At 40.0% G+C, this 17,396-nt stretch overlaps 1 protein-coding gene and 1 long non-coding RNA gene across 11 annotated transcripts in view; one reads left to right on the top strand and one right to left on the bottom strand.

Annotated features, from left to right (window-relative positions):
- LOC104017783 (zinc finger MYM-type protein 4) overlaps positions 1 to 17,396 on the top strand; it is a 46,908-nt gene extending 29,512 nt beyond the window's left edge. For 9 of the 10 annotated variants that reach the window (XM_087760790.1, XM_087760792.1, XM_087760793.1 and 6 more), the window contains 12 exons: positions 946 to 1,090; positions 2,101 to 2,222; positions 2,568 to 2,739; positions 3,801 to 3,854; positions 3,973 to 4,152; positions 4,692 to 4,786; positions 5,340 to 5,511; positions 7,267 to 7,418; positions 8,780 to 8,891; positions 10,238 to 10,486; positions 11,425 to 11,554; positions 13,618 to 17,396. In XM_087760790.1, the coding sequence (XP_087616916.1) occupies positions 946 to 1,090; positions 2,101 to 2,222; positions 2,568 to 2,739; positions 3,801 to 3,854; positions 3,973 to 4,152; positions 4,692 to 4,786; positions 5,340 to 5,511; positions 7,267 to 7,418; positions 8,780 to 8,891; positions 10,238 to 10,486; positions 11,425 to 11,554; positions 13,618 to 13,825 (1,791 nt within the window). In that variant the 3' untranslated portion in view covers positions 13,826 to 17,396. Of the gene's footprint in view, positions 1 to 945; positions 1,091 to 2,100; positions 2,223 to 2,567; positions 2,740 to 3,800; positions 3,855 to 3,972; positions 4,153 to 4,691; positions 4,787 to 5,339; positions 5,512 to 7,266; positions 7,419 to 8,779; positions 8,892 to 10,237; positions 10,487 to 11,424; positions 11,555 to 13,617 lie in introns of those variants that run through there. The other variant, XM_087760796.1, reaches the window with a different exon arrangement.
- Positions 285 to 12,377, bottom strand: LOC148055384 (uncharacterized). The gene is made up of 3 exons (XR_015705462.1): positions 12,305 to 12,377; positions 3,990 to 4,154; positions 285 to 713 (listed from the first exon to the last, which is right to left on the bottom strand). It is a non-coding gene; the product is annotated as an uncharacterized LOC148055384 (long non-coding RNA).

The following is a 17,396-nucleotide window of genomic DNA, read 5'->3' as shown; positions in this document are numbered from 1 at the left end:
GAGATGGCTGTAGTTCTCAAGCAATTCATGTGTGGCTTGGGGCTTGGGGCAGAAGCGGGATGTGATGTTGAGAGGGCTGGCATGGGAGGAGGGGGACCAGCGTGGGCTGCCGGGGCTGACATGACCAAGCGCTTGCAGCTTAGCTTTCCTTCCCCACTCCCTGGCAGTGTGGTAACAGAGCTGTGGGGAACCGTTGTCACCGCTTATCTGTGAATAGCTCCTAGAGTTCCTATTCTTGGGCTCTTTGAGGTATGTGGTATACATCTTGGAACTCTCTTAAAATATGAAGATTTTATTATGTAGCTCTTAGGTTCTGGAAGACTGACAACCTTGCTTTTAGCTGAAGTGTCATTTATGGATGAGAGTATGAGTTTTCCCTCATGAAATAGATCCTGTTATTTGAATGTATGACTGAAAATTGCAGTTAGCAGGACCTGAAATTAGTACAAGTACAAATAGTCTGTGTGTAATCGGGAAGTGATACTGATGCTGCCAGCATTTGTGTTCATTTTTCACTTTTATTTCTTTTCAGTGGTTTCACATCAGTTTAGTAAATTTTCTGGGTATCTGTATCAGCCAGACTTTTAGTCATCAAAAGTATCTTGACATAACTCCTCTTTATATCTTTGCCATCAGTACGATTCCAAGGTCAAAAGTTTACAGAGGCTATTTGACTACAGAAACCAAACATTCCTGCAGATTTGTTCACTGCGCTGTTAAAAACAAAACAGAAAGCCAATTGTTTGATTAAAACAAATTGAGGTGAAGACCAGAAAGCACCAAATACATTAACAAGATGTTTTTGCAATAGTTTTTAAATGATCATTTTTATCAGCAAGGAGAGTTTTAAATTGTTCAACCTCCCATAGTAGAGAACAAATACTAATCTTATGATATCCTTCAAACCAATACTGACTCTGCCCTCATTTGTATTTTTCCAAACAGGCTAGTACTCAGACAGATGCCCTAAAGCTGCCACCATCACAACCACCTAGGCTTCTAAAAAACAAAGCATTATTGTGCAAGCCAATCACACAGACTAAGGCCACCTCGTGCAAACCTCACACACAAAACAAAGAATGCCAGACAGGTATGTATCTAATCTCCTACCCATTTTATAGAAGTCTGTATTGCAGTTGAGAGTAATGCATGATTTATGTAACAGAGAATATTTTTTAATATATTTTTAAACCTTAAATAGTTTGTCGTATGGTATTTGCCAAGTAGCAGTTTGCCTTACAGATGTAAAACATTTGCTGTTCTTTGAAATCCTTAAAGCTTCATGTGTGATGAATCTTGAGATTTGCTTTAACTCATCTCTAGCATTCTGCGCTCATCTTAACTGTGGAAAATGAAGTGCAATGGTTAAGTGACAGGCAAAAGGCTACGAAGGGAACTCGTTTTCCTCAGGACAGAATTTGTGAGTTCTTAGCTCTCAGCACAAGCCACAAGAGCAGACTCATTTTAATAAAGGCATGATTTCTCAAAGATTGTTTCAACTCTCACTTTCCTTCAATTATTAGCTACAGATGCTAAGAACCTCTGAAAATTAATTCCCTATTTCTAAGATCATTTAATTAGATTCATATTTGCTCTAAGCTCCCTCTGTGGGCAGGAGGAAACAGAACCATCTTCAAAGGCTATTACATAGTCCAGACTGTCCTTGAGGAGTGGTTTTTTTCATCACTGTTACTATAGAAGGAGGGAGGGCATCTAGTGCTGATGTAAACCTCTCAATGAGGAAGGTGAAGTTAAGTGGGAAGATTGTAGTTAGTTTTTTAATGGTACCTTCTTATGGTCTTGTAGTTACTTGTGAGATAATTGCAGTAACACACCGTTTACCTGGATGTATTTAATACTTATTTCCACTCTTCCCTTCCAGCATTCACATATATGGTCACAGTGCTGTTTATTTCCAAACCATAGCATTAATTCTTGTTACAGCAATGCTAAAGTGAAAGATGACTATGAGCCAAGATGCAGTACTGTGCACACTGAGTTACAAGCAGAAGTCCAAACAATTATCATGGACGCTCTGACGTGTACTGGATGGTCATATGGTTAAACAATTTTTGTTTTGTTCTATTTTTGATATGACAGAAGAAGAAGAAGAAGTTCAACCCCAAATCATTGTGGTACCTGTTCCTGTACCAGTGTTTGTGCCAGTACCCCTTCACCTCTACACTCAGTACACACCAGTTCCGCTTGGGATGCCAGTACCTGTAAGTTACACTTCAGTTCACTAGAGAACTGGCTTACAGTCTTGTTTCTGAACAGGACACAGAGCAGTGTCATTGGGCTTTGTGACTAGTCATGCAAGTGCTATTTGGAGTCCTTAAAGCCATTTCTTTCCGTATCACATTATGTTTGGTTAAGCAGCATCACACAAACCGACCAATTTGTAGGGTTATTGCAGAAATGAAACAAGTTGTCCAGTCTGGAGTTATTTTAAAATTAAATTTAGGAGTCCTAAAATATGTAAGATTAAATGAGAGGAATCTCCCCTGTGTATTTGCTGTTTCCCTTCACCCCTGAACAAGCTCTCCTATTTTCCACATGTTCCATAGGTACCAGTTCCCATGCTCTTCCCAACTACCCTGGATAATGCTGATAAGATCATTGAAACTATTCAGGATATCAAGGAAAAGATTCCCACAAATCCATTTGAAGCTGATCTCCTTCAGATGGCAGAAATGATTGCAGAAGATGAGGAGAAAGAAAAAACACATTCTCATGGTGGTATGTGATGTTTTTAAAAAGGAAACTAAATGCAGTGAAATGGAGGTCCTCTCATCATGGAGTAGAGGTAGAGAAATAGATGGAGGGCCTATGTTGGCTGCTTGCCAAGTATGCATGGCGTGTTAAATGGTCCTCTTGTCTTACCAACGTGTATTTTCCACAATGAAAGTGTTTGTGCAGGTAAAGTGCCACCCTAGACAGGACTATAATGCTTATGTCATGTTTCAGCAATTTTGATGACTTATTCTTTTAAAATGAGGAGGCCTTCTGGGAATTCAGCTGAACTGTATATTTGGAGATAATTTTGTCTCTGTTTACAATATTCTGTTCTTTGTTTAGAAAACATGTTTTCTTTTAAGATTTACTTACTCTTCCTCCATAGTTCCCATCTCGGGTGCTGGTTATACTTGCACCTTTCTGAAGCTTTTATTATTTCACAGAGGTTTATCAGTCAATATTCAGTAGAGCTATGCTTAGTATAGAACCCACGTTTGATTCTGAGCACTGACAGTGGTTTAAATGTCTTTGCATTCCCTTTCCCTGATCCTAGGTGCTGATTTGACTTTTGTTGACAGTAACAGATTGCTAGAGGTAGTAATCTCCACATCAGTACATCATGCATTAGCAGAAGGAGTCAGAATCAAGAAGACAGAGCAGCTGTTTTACAAGAATATTTTCCTATCAAGCTTTTTATGGTGGATTCTTGGAGGGTGATGCAGGTTAGAATGTGTTGGATGGTGATCATCCCATGTAATAAAAGTGGAACAAGCTGAAAAGAAATGAACAAAATATCTTACTTGTCTACAGATGACTCAAATAACAAACACTGAGGGAAGGAAATGTTTGGAAAAGCAAACATGGGTTAGTGCTGCATTTCTGTTTCTCCCATAACAGCACGACCAAGGTAGAAAGCTGTTAGGAGAACTCTAGTGGAGGAGAATAGGCATCATGTGTGTTAGTATTACGACCTAATACATAGTTTTTTGATGTTCAAAGTATTTTGTGTTAGTTATGTAAGCTGTCAGTCATTTGTAGATACTGATTTCCTTCTTTTTCTAAAGGATCTCAAACATCTGAACATGAGCTCTTCCTGGACCCCAAGATATTTGAGAAAGGTCAGTTGGATTTTTTTTTGCAAATGGATTTTGATCCTGCTGTATCTTTTCTTGCAGACTGCTCTTTGTGTCTGCCCTTTCCTATAGCACATGGTATATCTGGTCACTCTCATTACAGACCAAGGTAGCACTTACAGTGGAGATCTAGAATCCGAAGCGGTGTCCACTCCACACAGCTGGGAGGATGAGTTAAATCACTACGCCTTACGATCAAATGCCCTGCCAGAACCAGATCCAGAACTGAAGCAGTTCTCCAAAGGTGATGTGGAACAGGACTTGGAGGCAGATTTTCCATCAGGTCTGTATAATGTGAAGAAAAACGCATTGTTGTATAAAAGTACGCACAATTTTCTGAGTAAACATTGTACCAGCAGTCTGCTTATGAAGGGTATGTGTTTTCATTTAGTAAAACTGGGTATTTAAAGCTGCAGTAATACATCAGCTTTACTAAAAATTACTATTTTAAAAATATTATTGCTATCTTTAAAGACAGCATTCTACAGAACCCCCAACAGGAGTAGCAGGTAGTCTTGCTTGACTCCTTTGAACTTATCACTTCTGTGTCCCTAGGTATAATCCATGTGAGTGGTGCAGAAGAATATAGGTTTGCCTGAATAAGTACACCCGCTGTTTGGGGAGAGCTTTTTTCCTCTTTTGAGAATTTACTTTCTTTATACAGAAGGTACATATATTGCCCAGTTACTCGAAGGTAAAGCTTTATTTGAATATACAGGTGTGATTTCCAACTGTAAGGTATTCCATAGTATCTGAGTGACATTTCTACCTGGGCTCTTAAGTCATATAATTAAACTCTTAATGGTGTTGATTTGACTTCAGACTCATTTGACCCTCTCAGTAAAGGACTGGGTTTGCACTCACGTTCACGAGCAAGGCGGAGACATAGAGATGGCTTCCCCCAGCCAAAAAGACGGGTAAGAAAGTACTTCTGGAACACAAGTTCCTTGCATTTGAAGTAATAACGTTATGTGCATGCTTATTCTCAGAAGTAAAAAAATACTGCTCCAGGATGAAAATGAGAATTCTATTTAACTGCGCTGTCTATTTTTTCTTGTTCTGCTATATGAGATAAGATTTTCTTTCCTCACCCTCTGCAACTAGGTAGAATAAATGCTCTTTTTAGTGCAGAACATTTTTAAAATGTGTATCGTTTCAGAAAACTCCAAAAGAGATGTCTTTTAAGTAGTGTCATAACGTACAGGAAAGAACAATTTTTTCTTGTGTAGCTAGAGAGGAATATATTTCTGTGCACATTTATCACAGTGAGAATTACTGTATTTTATTGCACCTTTTCTGTAAAATGTGGTTAATGTTTGTCCACATATTAAAAATACATATATATCCTCTCAGATTCTGACATGAGAGTAGGATTTTGTTATCATGTCAGCATAATGGCCTTTTTATGTGAGTTCAAGTTAAGCATCCGTAGATGAAAACTTATTAAATGTTTATTTGTTTTGCCTGTAGGGACGGAAGAAGTCTGTAGTTTCTGTAGAGCCCCGGAATCTGATGCAGGGCTCCTACCCAGGATGCTCTGTTTCTGGGATGACCCTAAAGTATATGTACGGGGTAAACGCCTGGAAAAACTGGGTCCAATGGAAAAACGCACAGGAGGAACAAGGGGACCTGAAGTTTTCAGGTAAATTTTTCTCTCTCTGTGGAAACAGAAATACTTAGTTGAAGAGCACGTGGCATGATATGTTGTTCAAATAAAAATTAGGATTAGATATTACTGAGTTTAAAAATCTCCGTGAGTGGAGAAAAGATTTTATGGAATACCGTCTTAGGTCTTTTCATGCATTTAAAAATCATAGCTATTACATTGTTAATTGATCTGTGACCTATTAAAACAGGCTCTAAAATACCAGATTTCTTTTCAACGTTAGAAATGTTAGTCTTTTAACCTTCACTTTGCATTCATTTGCATGTAGTAATTCTTCATTTATAGAAGGGATGCTTTATGCAGCTGCAGAGCTTTACTGAGCTATTATCAGGCCATAATTCTAAGTTGACAACACCAATTTGGTCCCATCTTTTTCATCTGTAGCTAACACATTCACAAAGTATTTGTTTGTCAGCATAACTGTTGGCTGTAAAAAAATTGTGTGCTGCAACATTAAAATCTTAACACCTTATTTCTAGGCTTCACATCTGGAAAGAAATTTTCCAAAAGTCTACCCATTCTGTGCTGCAACCTGCCTGAAATTAACTTTAAAAGGCATGAATGGTTCCTTGTGTCTCGCTAGGGTGATAGATAATAATGACAATATAAATGTCACTTTTGTTTATTTTTCTAATTATGGATTTTTTTTTATTTTATTTTATTTTATTTTACAAAAGCATAGCAGTCCTGGGATTTGGCAGTGTCTAACTCCCTTTTTCCCTGGTCTCAAATCTGTCTTACATGCTTGCACTGAGAGTTTCGTGGGCATTCAGAGTCAAGCAGAGAATTTAAGTTAGGAATATTGCTGAGCTTTTTGAGGATGGTGGGGAAGAGCGCGAACCATATTAAATACTTCTGCAATGTAAAGAACTAAGCGTGGCAGGGCTTATATAAGAAAGATCCCAAAGGGAAAAATTCTAGTTAGAATGAGATCTGCTTTTTCCTCTCTTATTTGGAATTTTTGTTGTCATTACATGAGAACAGCTGGTTTTTGTTTCCCAGAAGAAGAGTAATCACATGAGTTACTGTGTTTTCTTCTTGTGGCTAAGGAAATAAATATTACAATCAGTTCCAGCAAACTGTGGCTGCCCCCATCCCTCCCAGAAAGGTTCCGTGCTGAGTCCCAAGCAGTCACTTCTGTAAGGTGTGGAGCAGCCGAGCCTGGTAATTTCATTGCAGATCTTTTGATCAACTGATTCCCTGCTTGCTCTGCTTCCCTTTCCAAATCCCACCCATGGCCCTTTAAACTCTTCATTCCTTCTCCCTTTAAGGAGTCAAACATGCTGCACTCAACTCGTGTCCAGAACTATTAGGAAATACTCAAGATCTGTCTCTTGCTCAGGATTCCCTTGAGTCCAGCCATAGAGGTGAAACCTATTTATCAACCCTTTGCTGCCAGCCTCGAGTGCGTGCAGCCATTGCCATGCCCCATCTTTGGGTTCAGCAAAACGCCTAACATTTAAATATCTTAGCTTGAAATACCTGCTGCCTTGTTACGCAGTTGCAGTGTTTGTACTGGCTGAACGTGCTGGTGGTTTGGTTTCTATTGCCCAAATCTTCATTTAATTGTTAGCCAACAGATAGGAAGTAGTTCACAAATTTAGTCATACAGGGTACTTCATGTATGAGATAGAAGATTTAATAATTCTGCCTACATGAAAGAGTAAAGAATGTGTGAAGATTTAATCTGTTGAATTAAGTTAATTTTTCAAATAATTTTCTTTGCCACAGTTCGTCCTGTGAAACTCAAGGAGGACATTCTCTCATGCACTTTTGCTGAGCTGAGTTTTGGCTTGTGCCAGTTTATTCAAGAGGTGCGGAGACCAAATGGAGAAAAATATGATCCTGACAGCATCTTATACTTGTGCCTTGGAATTCAGCAGGTAACTCGGAGAATTAGGATACTGCTGAGAGCATACAAAACTTGCTCTGGTTATTTATGCTTTATATCCATAGTCCCAAGTAGCTGCTTGGTTTTTGTAGAGGAGGCAAGAATGTATCTTTTCTGTGCTTTATTCTTAGTCTGTCTTAATCCCATATTTGACTAATTTGTCTGGACCTTTTTATAATCAGAGTGAACAGGCTTCTTCTGTACTTGGGAGGAATGTGGCATGGAGGGCTAGATGTTTCTACCTAGACACAAATCTTTGGGTTTGGTATCTTTTTTATCCTTTTCATGTATAGGAAAGATTTGCATAAACCCGAGTCTCCTCAGAAATATTTGCTTTATGATGGAATGTTTCAGATATAGAATAGTTGCACAATGCTCTGCTAATGTGCAAGTTTACATGGAAGAGGTTACCCAGCAAAGCCTGAGCTCCTTCAGTGGCTAGACAGATACCTTTTGTGTTGGCAATATTTACAGAAAAAATACAATGGGAATAATAGCGTTGTAATTAATGAATGCTAAGAGTAATGTAATAAGTCCTTGCTACCTGCCTTGCTACTTGCCTTGCAACAGTTGCAGTACAAACCTAGTTTAATATTAACTTCTGTTTAAAACTCAATGTTCAGTGTATTTCTGTTAGGGGCTTTATTTTTAGAATAGCCTGTTTGTTCCTTTCCTTAAACAGTCATTTGGACATAAGGAATCAAAAGCTACTTCTAATATATAACCTATCATTTGAATAGGCATGGAATTATCTTAATATTTTCTTTTCCTGGCTATGCTTCAAAAAAATGTAGAAAGAGTTAAAATTTGAAGTGCCATTGATAAGGTCTAGGAGTATCAGCAATTTTTGTGTGTTCCATTTTGACTTATTTATTGATGCACACTCCTGACTTGTAGAAAACTCTTTTTTTAATTGCTGCTTGACAAGAATTTAAGGGATTTTTACATTGATGCTATAAGTCGAGCTATTTCAGCAGCCTAGCACTGGGCCTGTATATTGTCAGGAGGTATTAGCATGTGAAGTTCTTTTCAATAGAAAAATACTCAATAACTCCTCTGTTTTTTATAGGCACTTTTTTCAATAATATCTAACACTTAGAGGATGATGATTTTTCAGAAAACAGCTCTAGAGCTTGGAATATTAACAATAATTCTTGCCTAGATCTCTCATTTCATACTGGGGAGGTCCCAATCCCTGCAGAAAATTTGATTTGATATCTTACTGAAGATTTCAACAAAGTGTTTTGGACCATAAGACACTGGGACATAAGGAAAAGAATCTGATGTCCTGTATCTTCTCTGCAATGTTATGTAATCACAAACTGTATGTCTTCCTTTTTTTTTCTCTTGTAGTACCTGTTTGAGAATGGTAGAATAGATAACATTTTTACCGAGCCCTATTCCAGGTTTATGATTGAACTTACAAAACTTTTGAAAATCTGGGAACCTACAATTCTTCCAAATGGTAGGACAATTATTTTGTTTTGTGTAGCTGCATGACAAAGCCATATTATAAATTAATATTTTCTCAATGCCGTGAAGAAGAATGTGATCTGAGGCATTCACGTTAGCCTCCTCTTTCTCCACCACGTAATTGTTTGTGGTAGACTGGCATCATGGATTTTATGTCTGTCTCTACCAGTTACAGATTACACTTAAATATACCTTTGCCTCTGATCAATCTCTCAACTCCTTTGAAAGAAAGGCTTCCCATTCCTGTAGTCAGCATGCTAGTTCTTCTCTTCCCTCAAGTTTTAGCTAATTTTTTTCAAACACCGGTAGCCAGAATTGTATATAGTATTGGAGATGAGTTACTGCAAATACCATGTACAGTTGCACTGGTTTTTCCTTATTAGTACTGGAAATACTTCTGATAAATCCAAGGATCACATCAGCAAATCATTGGAATCTTGTCTTGACTCCTCAATTCCAAGTTCTTCTCACCTCAGTCACTTCCAAATTAAGAGTTCCCAAATTCTGCAGATATTTTTAATTGGTCTTCAAGTATGATCATGCAGTTTATAAAGCTGGACACCAGCCGTGTTGTTATAAGATCTTTTTCAGGGTCTCAGTGAAACTTGAGTGATGTTGACAACTCCATACGTAGGTCCACGACTGCCTTTTCATTTAGGAAACAAACTTTTTATTTAATACAGAAATAATCCAATTACTTATAGACTGCTGCATACGATGATTTTTTTTTCACAACAGATCTCTTACAAGCCCCCGTATCTCCTTTTCCTAACTGACTTAGGATAATTGTAACGGGCTATTTGCATATAAAGGTGGTACATTTTAAACTCGTGCTCCATGTCTTAGGAATTATACATTTTTGCACTTGGCTGACTGTGGTTTAGTACAGTGAAATTAGAACTTAGTGAGATTCTGCTGGTGTCTGCAATCTTCCTTTATATCCTTCTCTCCATTCGTCAGGTACTGGAAGATCATGCTGTTCCACAGCTTGATTCTCCATGCTCCTTCTTATGTTCGTGCATGCAGTGTTCTTGGTTTTATTGGAATTACAGTTGCTTATGATAGGTCTGAATTTGATCTGATATGCAGTTCATTAATAAAGACGGTTAGCTGAAAGAGGACTTACATGCATCTCTGGCAAAATCTGCCTACTTAATTTTACTCATTTGTGCCTTCCCGCCCTGCTTATGTATGATGCTTTCATTGCTTTGGGAAAATTCTGAAAATGTGCTAGATTAGACACAGCCTGTAAAAGCTGTTCATTTGTAACTGAATATGGGGACAGCTCTAAAATTGCATAAATAACCCTCTTCTTTTTTCTTTGCCCATTGTTTCTAGGTTATATGTTCTCAAGAATTGAAGAGGAGCACTTGTGGGAATGTAAACAGCTGGGTGCATATTCCCCTATCGTTTTATTGAACACACTTCTATTCTTCAACACCAAATACTTCCAACTAAAGAATGTCAGTGAGCACCTGAAACTATCCTTTGCCCATGTTATGAGACGCACCCGAACTCTGAAGTATAATACTAAGATGACATATTTACGTTTTTTCCCACCCTTTCAAAAACAAGAGGTAGAACCAGGTGAGTGAGTGCTTTCTGATCATCTGAATTTTGGCAATCAATCATATTTGTATTGTCTGCTCCTTTTTTTAAAAAGGACTGGGGAGAAAAATATGTTACGCAGTAAGCAGAACTATGACTATGCTGTTATCCTGTACGTTTTCAAAATTTTTCACTCTAGTAGGGTTTAAAGAGGAGAATTCCACGAGGAGATGAGATTCCAAGAGGAGATGCCACGGCATCCAGTAAAAACTTACCGAAGAGGTGCCACACATTTGGCTGCAAATTTGTTTAATAGTCTTTTATAACATCCTAGGCTTGCATAAAGCTTTATTTTATTTTATTTAAGCCTTATTTAGGCATGAGTTAAAGGCCTTTTCTGAAGTCCTTTTCTCAGGACTTCCTATTCTTGTGGTCCAGACCGACCCTTATTGTGCCCTTTCAATCCCCAGATTTATCCTAGGTCTGTGCGATGAACAAACAAGGCAGCCCAAATGGAGAACAGCAGTATAGATGAAGCTAGGGGCTTTCACATGAGCAGGGACTGTCCTCTTGACCTCAGAGGCAAAGACAGACAGATTTTTGTTCGCGGTTATTTTTTGGTATTTGGAAAAAGGAAATCTTTGATCCTATTGGCTTCTTCGGTTAATAGTTCCAGTGTGTTACATGAATTCTGCTTTATTAACAAAAATTATATCCTCTATATTTTTCTGCTAGATACTAGTTCTTGTTGATTTCCTAGAAGAGGAATGGGCTGTGGACAGCCTGTAGCACATGCAATCTTTTGCCCATCCAGCAGATCAAACCAGTTAACTTGCATGTGACGATAATCAGTTCAAGTAGTATGTTTCTGTGTGATGCAAAGTCCCATCCCGAGGTGCTAGGCTAAGTGACGAGGGCTTATTCTTGAAGGCACTGTTTTTAACTGAACTTCTGTGATGCCATTTTTGTGTATCCAGATAAATTATCTGTAGGCAAAAGGAAACGCAGTGAAGATGAGGAGATTCCAACAGCAGTGGAAATGGCTGAAAATACGGATAATCCCCTGCGATGTCCAGTCCGACTTTATGAATTTTACTTATCAAAATGGTAAGTGACTTGATTTTTGATCTGTATGTAGACTAGAGCAGGCATTTGGGCAAGGATCCCGCTCAGACCTTTTGTGCCTCCGCTGTGGGCTCCTCTCCCCAGTTCCTGGTCCCTCAGCATGAATGGAACCATGCTGATAGGACTTCCAGCATCAGCACTGCTGTTAGACTCAGCAGATTGGTAGTATTTGTTACTGGTATTGAGTCAAGAGTAGAGTTACAGAGAGAGGTGTATTCTTTAAACACCTGTTTACACATCCACAGGGTGTAAATGTGAACGGGGGGCATTACTACAGTGACCATGACATTCTCATCTCCCCTAATTCCCATAGAAGATCCTTCTTTTCAGTAGATTATAACTAGTACCCTGACATCGTGTTCCTTGTGAAAGAGGGTAGGAAAGGTGTGAATTAGGTAAAACTGCTGATAGCTTTTGCCTGCTGAAATGTGAGATTAACTTGTATTTAGGAGTTAGAAAGGAGACTATATAGCAAGGACGTAGATATAAATCATTTTGTCTCTCCTGCTTCTATATAAACTTTAGTTAGATGATTGAGCAGGTGGAATATGATGTTCTTCTCTCTTCAAAGAAAATACACATGCAAAATGAAACAGCATCTCATTAGTGTCAGCTAAAACTCAAATAAATCGCCCTCAAAAATGCACCTACTGAGCATACTACAGATAGTCTCATTACTTAGGCAAAGGCATGCCTAGCAGCTGTCCTGATTCTTTGTCTCCCTCTTCTTACCTTCCTTGTATTCACTTGCATATCATTAGAAGCTTTTAGCTGTCCTTGGGCTGGGAAACCATTTTCATGCTCCTCATCATACATCGTAGCTGAGCCCCTGCAGTGGTGCACATAGCAGTAAAAATTCACTTTGCTGTTTGTTGTGGTTTAACCCCAGCCAGCAACTAAGTCCCACGCAGCCGCTTGCTCGCTCCCCCCCAGTGGGATGGGGGAGAGAATCGGAAGAGTAACAGTGAGAAAACTCGTGGGGTGAGATAAAGACAGTTTAATGGGTAAAGCAAAAGCTGCACACACAAGTAAAGCAAACCAAGGAATTCATTCCCTACTTCCCATCGGCAGGCAGGTGTTCAGCCATCCCCAGGAAAGCAGGGCTCCATCACGCGTAACGGTTACTTGGGAAGACAAAACGGCATCACTCCGAACATCCCGCCCTTCTTTCTTCCCCCATCTTTATATGCTGAGCATGACGTCGTATGGTATGGAACAGCCCTTTGGTCAGTTGGGGTCAGCTGTCCCGGCTGTGTCCCCTCCCAGCTTCTTGTGCACCCCCAGCCTCCTCGCTGGTGGGGGTGAGAGGCAGAAAAGGCCTTGACTCTGTGTAAGCGCTACTCAGCAACAACAAAAACATCTCTGTATTATCATCAACACTGTTTCCAGCACAAATCCAAAACATAGCCCCATACTAGCTACTATAAAGAAAACTAGCTCTATCCCAGCCAAAACCAGCACACTGTTTTAATGTGAATATTCCAAAGTCAGGCAGGAGGGATCCTTGCCCTAGAGGACTTTGTGTCTTCCTACCAGAGCCTGAAAGCTGCCTCAGAGTCAGACGGTCAGTCTTTCAAGCAGATGGGCTTACCATTCTGCACCATGAGCAGGCAAGCTAGGATTTAGTTTTGCTAGCTCTTGAACATTCCCTGTGCCAAAGTACGCAGCAATTCTGCAATACTAGAACCAGTTTCATTCAGAGAGTGAATGTCAAATGCATCTATCAATCATATCAAGATGCTAGTACCATTAATTGGATGATACTATGATTGAAGATCCACATCTGTAAAGAAGTCACTCTAATTTTCTTTGTTTCTTTATAAGCAACTAATGCTAAGTGACCTGGAAACAACTTAACTGTTTCCTAAGTTGAAGAGGGGAAACCAAGTCACTAACAAAAAGATTTGAATTACGCTGGTTAAATTACAGTGTTGTCGTCTCAGTGGAACTTCCATTTTCTTTGCTGTTTCTCCTTAACGTTTTTGTGAGTAGGACTGTTAATGCTGCCTTCCGATAATGTGCTCTTCCTTTCTTTACATTGACAGTTCTGAAAGCGTGAAGCAGAGAAGCGATGTATTTTACCTTCAACCTGAGCGCTCCTGTGTACCCAATAGCCCCATGTGGTATTCCACATTGCCAATAGACCCAGGAACCTTGGACATCATGTTAACACGTATTCTTATGGTGAGGGAGGTACACGAAGAACTTGCCAAAGTCAAATCAGAGGACTCTGATATTGAGTTATCAGACTAACTGAAGTGGGGTATTTTCCTTTGAATACACATCAGAAGCACCAAACTGTGAATATGTCCAGCCTTTGGAAAATGTGTATCAAATAAGCTGAGATAATGTCACCTACAGGCATATTTTGAACCACAGCGGATGTACAAACTGGAACTGGAAGGAAGCAAGCTGTGTAAGCTGCAAGAAACAACGTCCTGTGGCACCGATAAATCCTCTGAACAAATTCAAGATGAACTAACCTATTTGAGTGGTGCATAAATCCTTTATCTGTTTAGGATTTTAAAAAGTTGTGAGATATTTTTAAGGAAAATGGTTGTGTAAAATCTACCATAACAATGTTGGGCATGGAGAGCTAGAGTGTGGCTCACGTGACTTCTCAGCCTGATGGCTGGCAGTCCTTGCTGCCAAAGAGCACGTGGAGATCCTAGAGCTCTTCACGAGGACAGGAGAGAAAGTGGCGATATTTAGACAAACAGACACCTTCCGTTATAAATACACATACACATATGCTTTTATAATTTTTTTGAAACTGGGATCAAATGTTAGGAAGGCAGAAACCGCTGGCGCGTCTGCCAGGGAAGCTATCTAAATGGACAACTGTCTGGCTGCTGTTAAACGGTCACACGATGCCAGAATCTAGCTCTCGGTCCAGGCTAATACCAACTCTAGCTCTCTTCAGTCTTCGACGTGGAAGAGGTGCTGTAGGTCAAACTTCAGAGCGATCACGTTACGGGACGAACATTTCTGGGGTATGTACAGGAGAGTGACTGTCCTGGGGTATGTGCAGAAAATCCCTTACCTAGCCCGGTAGCTCTGCAGTCTGTTGATATAATCTAGCAAATACTGTGGTGCGCGGAAATTTTTTTTCCCTTAAGGCAGCTTTCCTTTCTCTTTCCCTACTCCTAGGTTTTTGGTTATTTTATAAGGCAAATCTGGAGGGCCTTGTCATTTCAAATGAAAGATACATGCACTCTTTCTCTTTCCACCTTTGCAACGCGTGCAGTGTTGTACAAAGGATGCAGTATTACTTTTGACAACAGAACTGTGGTAGACAATTACCATGTGTGTTTTTTTCCCACCCCACCCAAAGAGATTTAGTCATAGTGTTGGAAATCGAAAGAGATTTTTTTAAGGCTTGGCTGTTACTGCGTCTTTTTGAAGAGAAAAGCTCCCACATTGTGTTTAGAGGACAGGACGTTATCAGATACTGTCTGTATCTCCGTTTTCTCAAGCTATAGATGTGTGTTTCTGATGACCAGTGGTCACAAATTCATTGGAAACCCAAACTATTTTTAAAGAAGAGAATTGTATGGTTTTTATCTAGCTCTGGTCAGTTATCCATCTTCTGTAACAGGGGTCTGATATTTGATCTTGTCACTAAAATTTTAAGAGATGAAAATCAACAGCCTTGAATTATATTTCCTTTTTTTTTGTTTTGTTTGTTTTTGTTTTTTCATTATTTTTTTAGCAGTAACAAAAGTAATTTAACAAAAATAAAATCAGAAAGTAGTCTATTGACGTTGTGTACTCGGTAGTCCTGTCCCTGCCTGTAACAGATTTCACTGATGTATTTTTTAATACAGAAAACTATGTGAAAAGTAAACCTGCCCCTGATTCTGTCTGATCAAAGCCCATCTGTGTCTGTCATTTCTGATCAAAGATACCGCTTTCTCCATGTCCTGGCCTAGCACTCCCAGGGGAGATGTTCCGGCCGTAATACGTACCCTGCCAGCAAACTACCCAGGCACTTGGAGGCTCAGGGATGCTCCTGTAAGGCTGATTTCTTGTTCTGTGAACACTAACCTGTCCCTCCCCATAGTTATATTAAATATTGAAATAGCAAGCACGGTATTTTGTATTGGGGTGGTTGCTAGAAGGTTTCAGGGAAAATAAAATCATTCTGGAAAGATGAGTGCATAGGTCTGTAGGGGATGGAAGAAGTCCGAGCCGTGTCTGTTGCACACAGGTGTGCCCAGAACCTCGGTGTCGGTAGGAGAGGGGAAGGATCCAGGAATTTCTGTGTTTCCTGGGCATCCCCTGCAAGAGAGCAGCTCTTCTTGGCTGCAGCAGGCTGCCTTTGCCCACTGCCTCCTTCCCTGAGCGCCCCAGGGAATAAGCAAGGGAGCAGTTAGGACAAGCTGTTGGGAGGGCAGGCTTTTGTTGGGTGGGGATTGTCTAAAAAATAATACCACATCTGAGTTTTCCCTTAATAGACATTAACAGAAATATTCCCATAGAATAAAGTAGTATATTTGTATCTTACGAGAAACTTACTCATTTTTCTTTCTCCGAAGACCCTCACTCTTTCTTGTCTGTGAACGCTTTCACATACGTTAATTTTTTCCAGGTACTTGGAACGAAAGATACTTGCCTCTCATATTCTCTCAGCAAGGGAAGGTAAATCACTTTAAGCTTGACTGGCTGAAAACAAAGGCGTTAAACGTTGTGCTAACTCCTTAGTGGCTCTGAGATGAGAAAGGTTTCGGTGCAGTTCGATGATGTGATGAACAGAACAAGTACTTTTAGTTTCAGTATCTCTGGAGATACCTTCTGCTTGGAGGCCCTTTGGCAACGGCGTGCGTTGGCCAGAGTGTGCCTGGGCTATCTTTGCCTCTCAAGGAATTTTTAATCAGTCCGGATAGAGGTCACACTGATTTACAAGATGGATTACCTTGAAGGCTTAAAATATATTTTTAGATTATACACACAGGATCAAAGTTCTGAACACTTAGACAAAGTTGTTTATAATAAATACATCTGAATCATTTGCTGACCATGCAACAATGTTTATTACTCGAAATAGTCTTTTAAGGAGAAAAATCCTGTGGTAGTCTCAGTGTGGACGGAGAAACGACAAAGATGAGCGTGAGAAAGAAAAATAGAAGACGATGCTTCCTGCTAACAGGGTTTGTCACTCCGCCTTCCTGCTGCGAGCCACACGTCGTGTAACTGCCTTTGCTTTCAGCGTGCAGGGACGATGGCATAGCTGTGCAGATCAGTTTGAGAGCATGGAAGCGAGCGTGTCATGTTATTTGGTACCGAGTGTACTCACAGTTCTGGCTGCTAACTCAAGGCTTTGGAATTTGCAGAGATTTTTGTTTAAAAGGCTTCTGGAGTGTGGCTATTGCCTCGGTGGCGCCGGCAGTTTCCTGGTAGTTCTCGCTGCAAGAGGTGCTCGGTGCAAACCTGCTGCTCTCTCCTGGCTTCGGTTGACTAAAGAAGGAAACTGGGGGCGTGCTGAATGCCACAGAACTAGGTGCAAAAGAAGTTAAATTATCTTACGAATTATTCTGCTAACTACTAGTGCAAAAGAAACCCCTGGATTTCTCTGGCAGTAGTCTCCAGCCCAGTGATGGCTCCTCAGAGACTTGAAATAAAACGGCAGCAAAGTCACTCATTTCACGGTTCCCCGGGGTGTGCTCCCACAGCGGCAGGGCTCCGCCAGGGCCGCTTTACTGCCAGGGTCACAGAAGTGACTCCGAATGTGCAATAAAGTCTTTGTTTTTGGTAACAATCTTAGTAACTCTTCCCAGTCCCTTGAGCAAGAGTTTCTCTGTTGCCTTAAAAAAAAAAAAACAAA

The sequence above is a fragment of the Nipponia nippon genome, unplaced genomic scaffold, assembly GCF_047370975.1.
Source record: "Nipponia nippon isolate SJK-2023a ecotype South Korea unplaced genomic scaffold, ASM4737097v1 scaffold_23, whole genome shotgun sequence".
Lineage (NCBI taxonomy): Eukaryota > Metazoa > Chordata > Aves > Pelecaniformes > Threskiornithidae > Nipponia > Nipponia nippon.
This window is presented reverse-complemented; position numbering and strand designations above follow the sequence as displayed.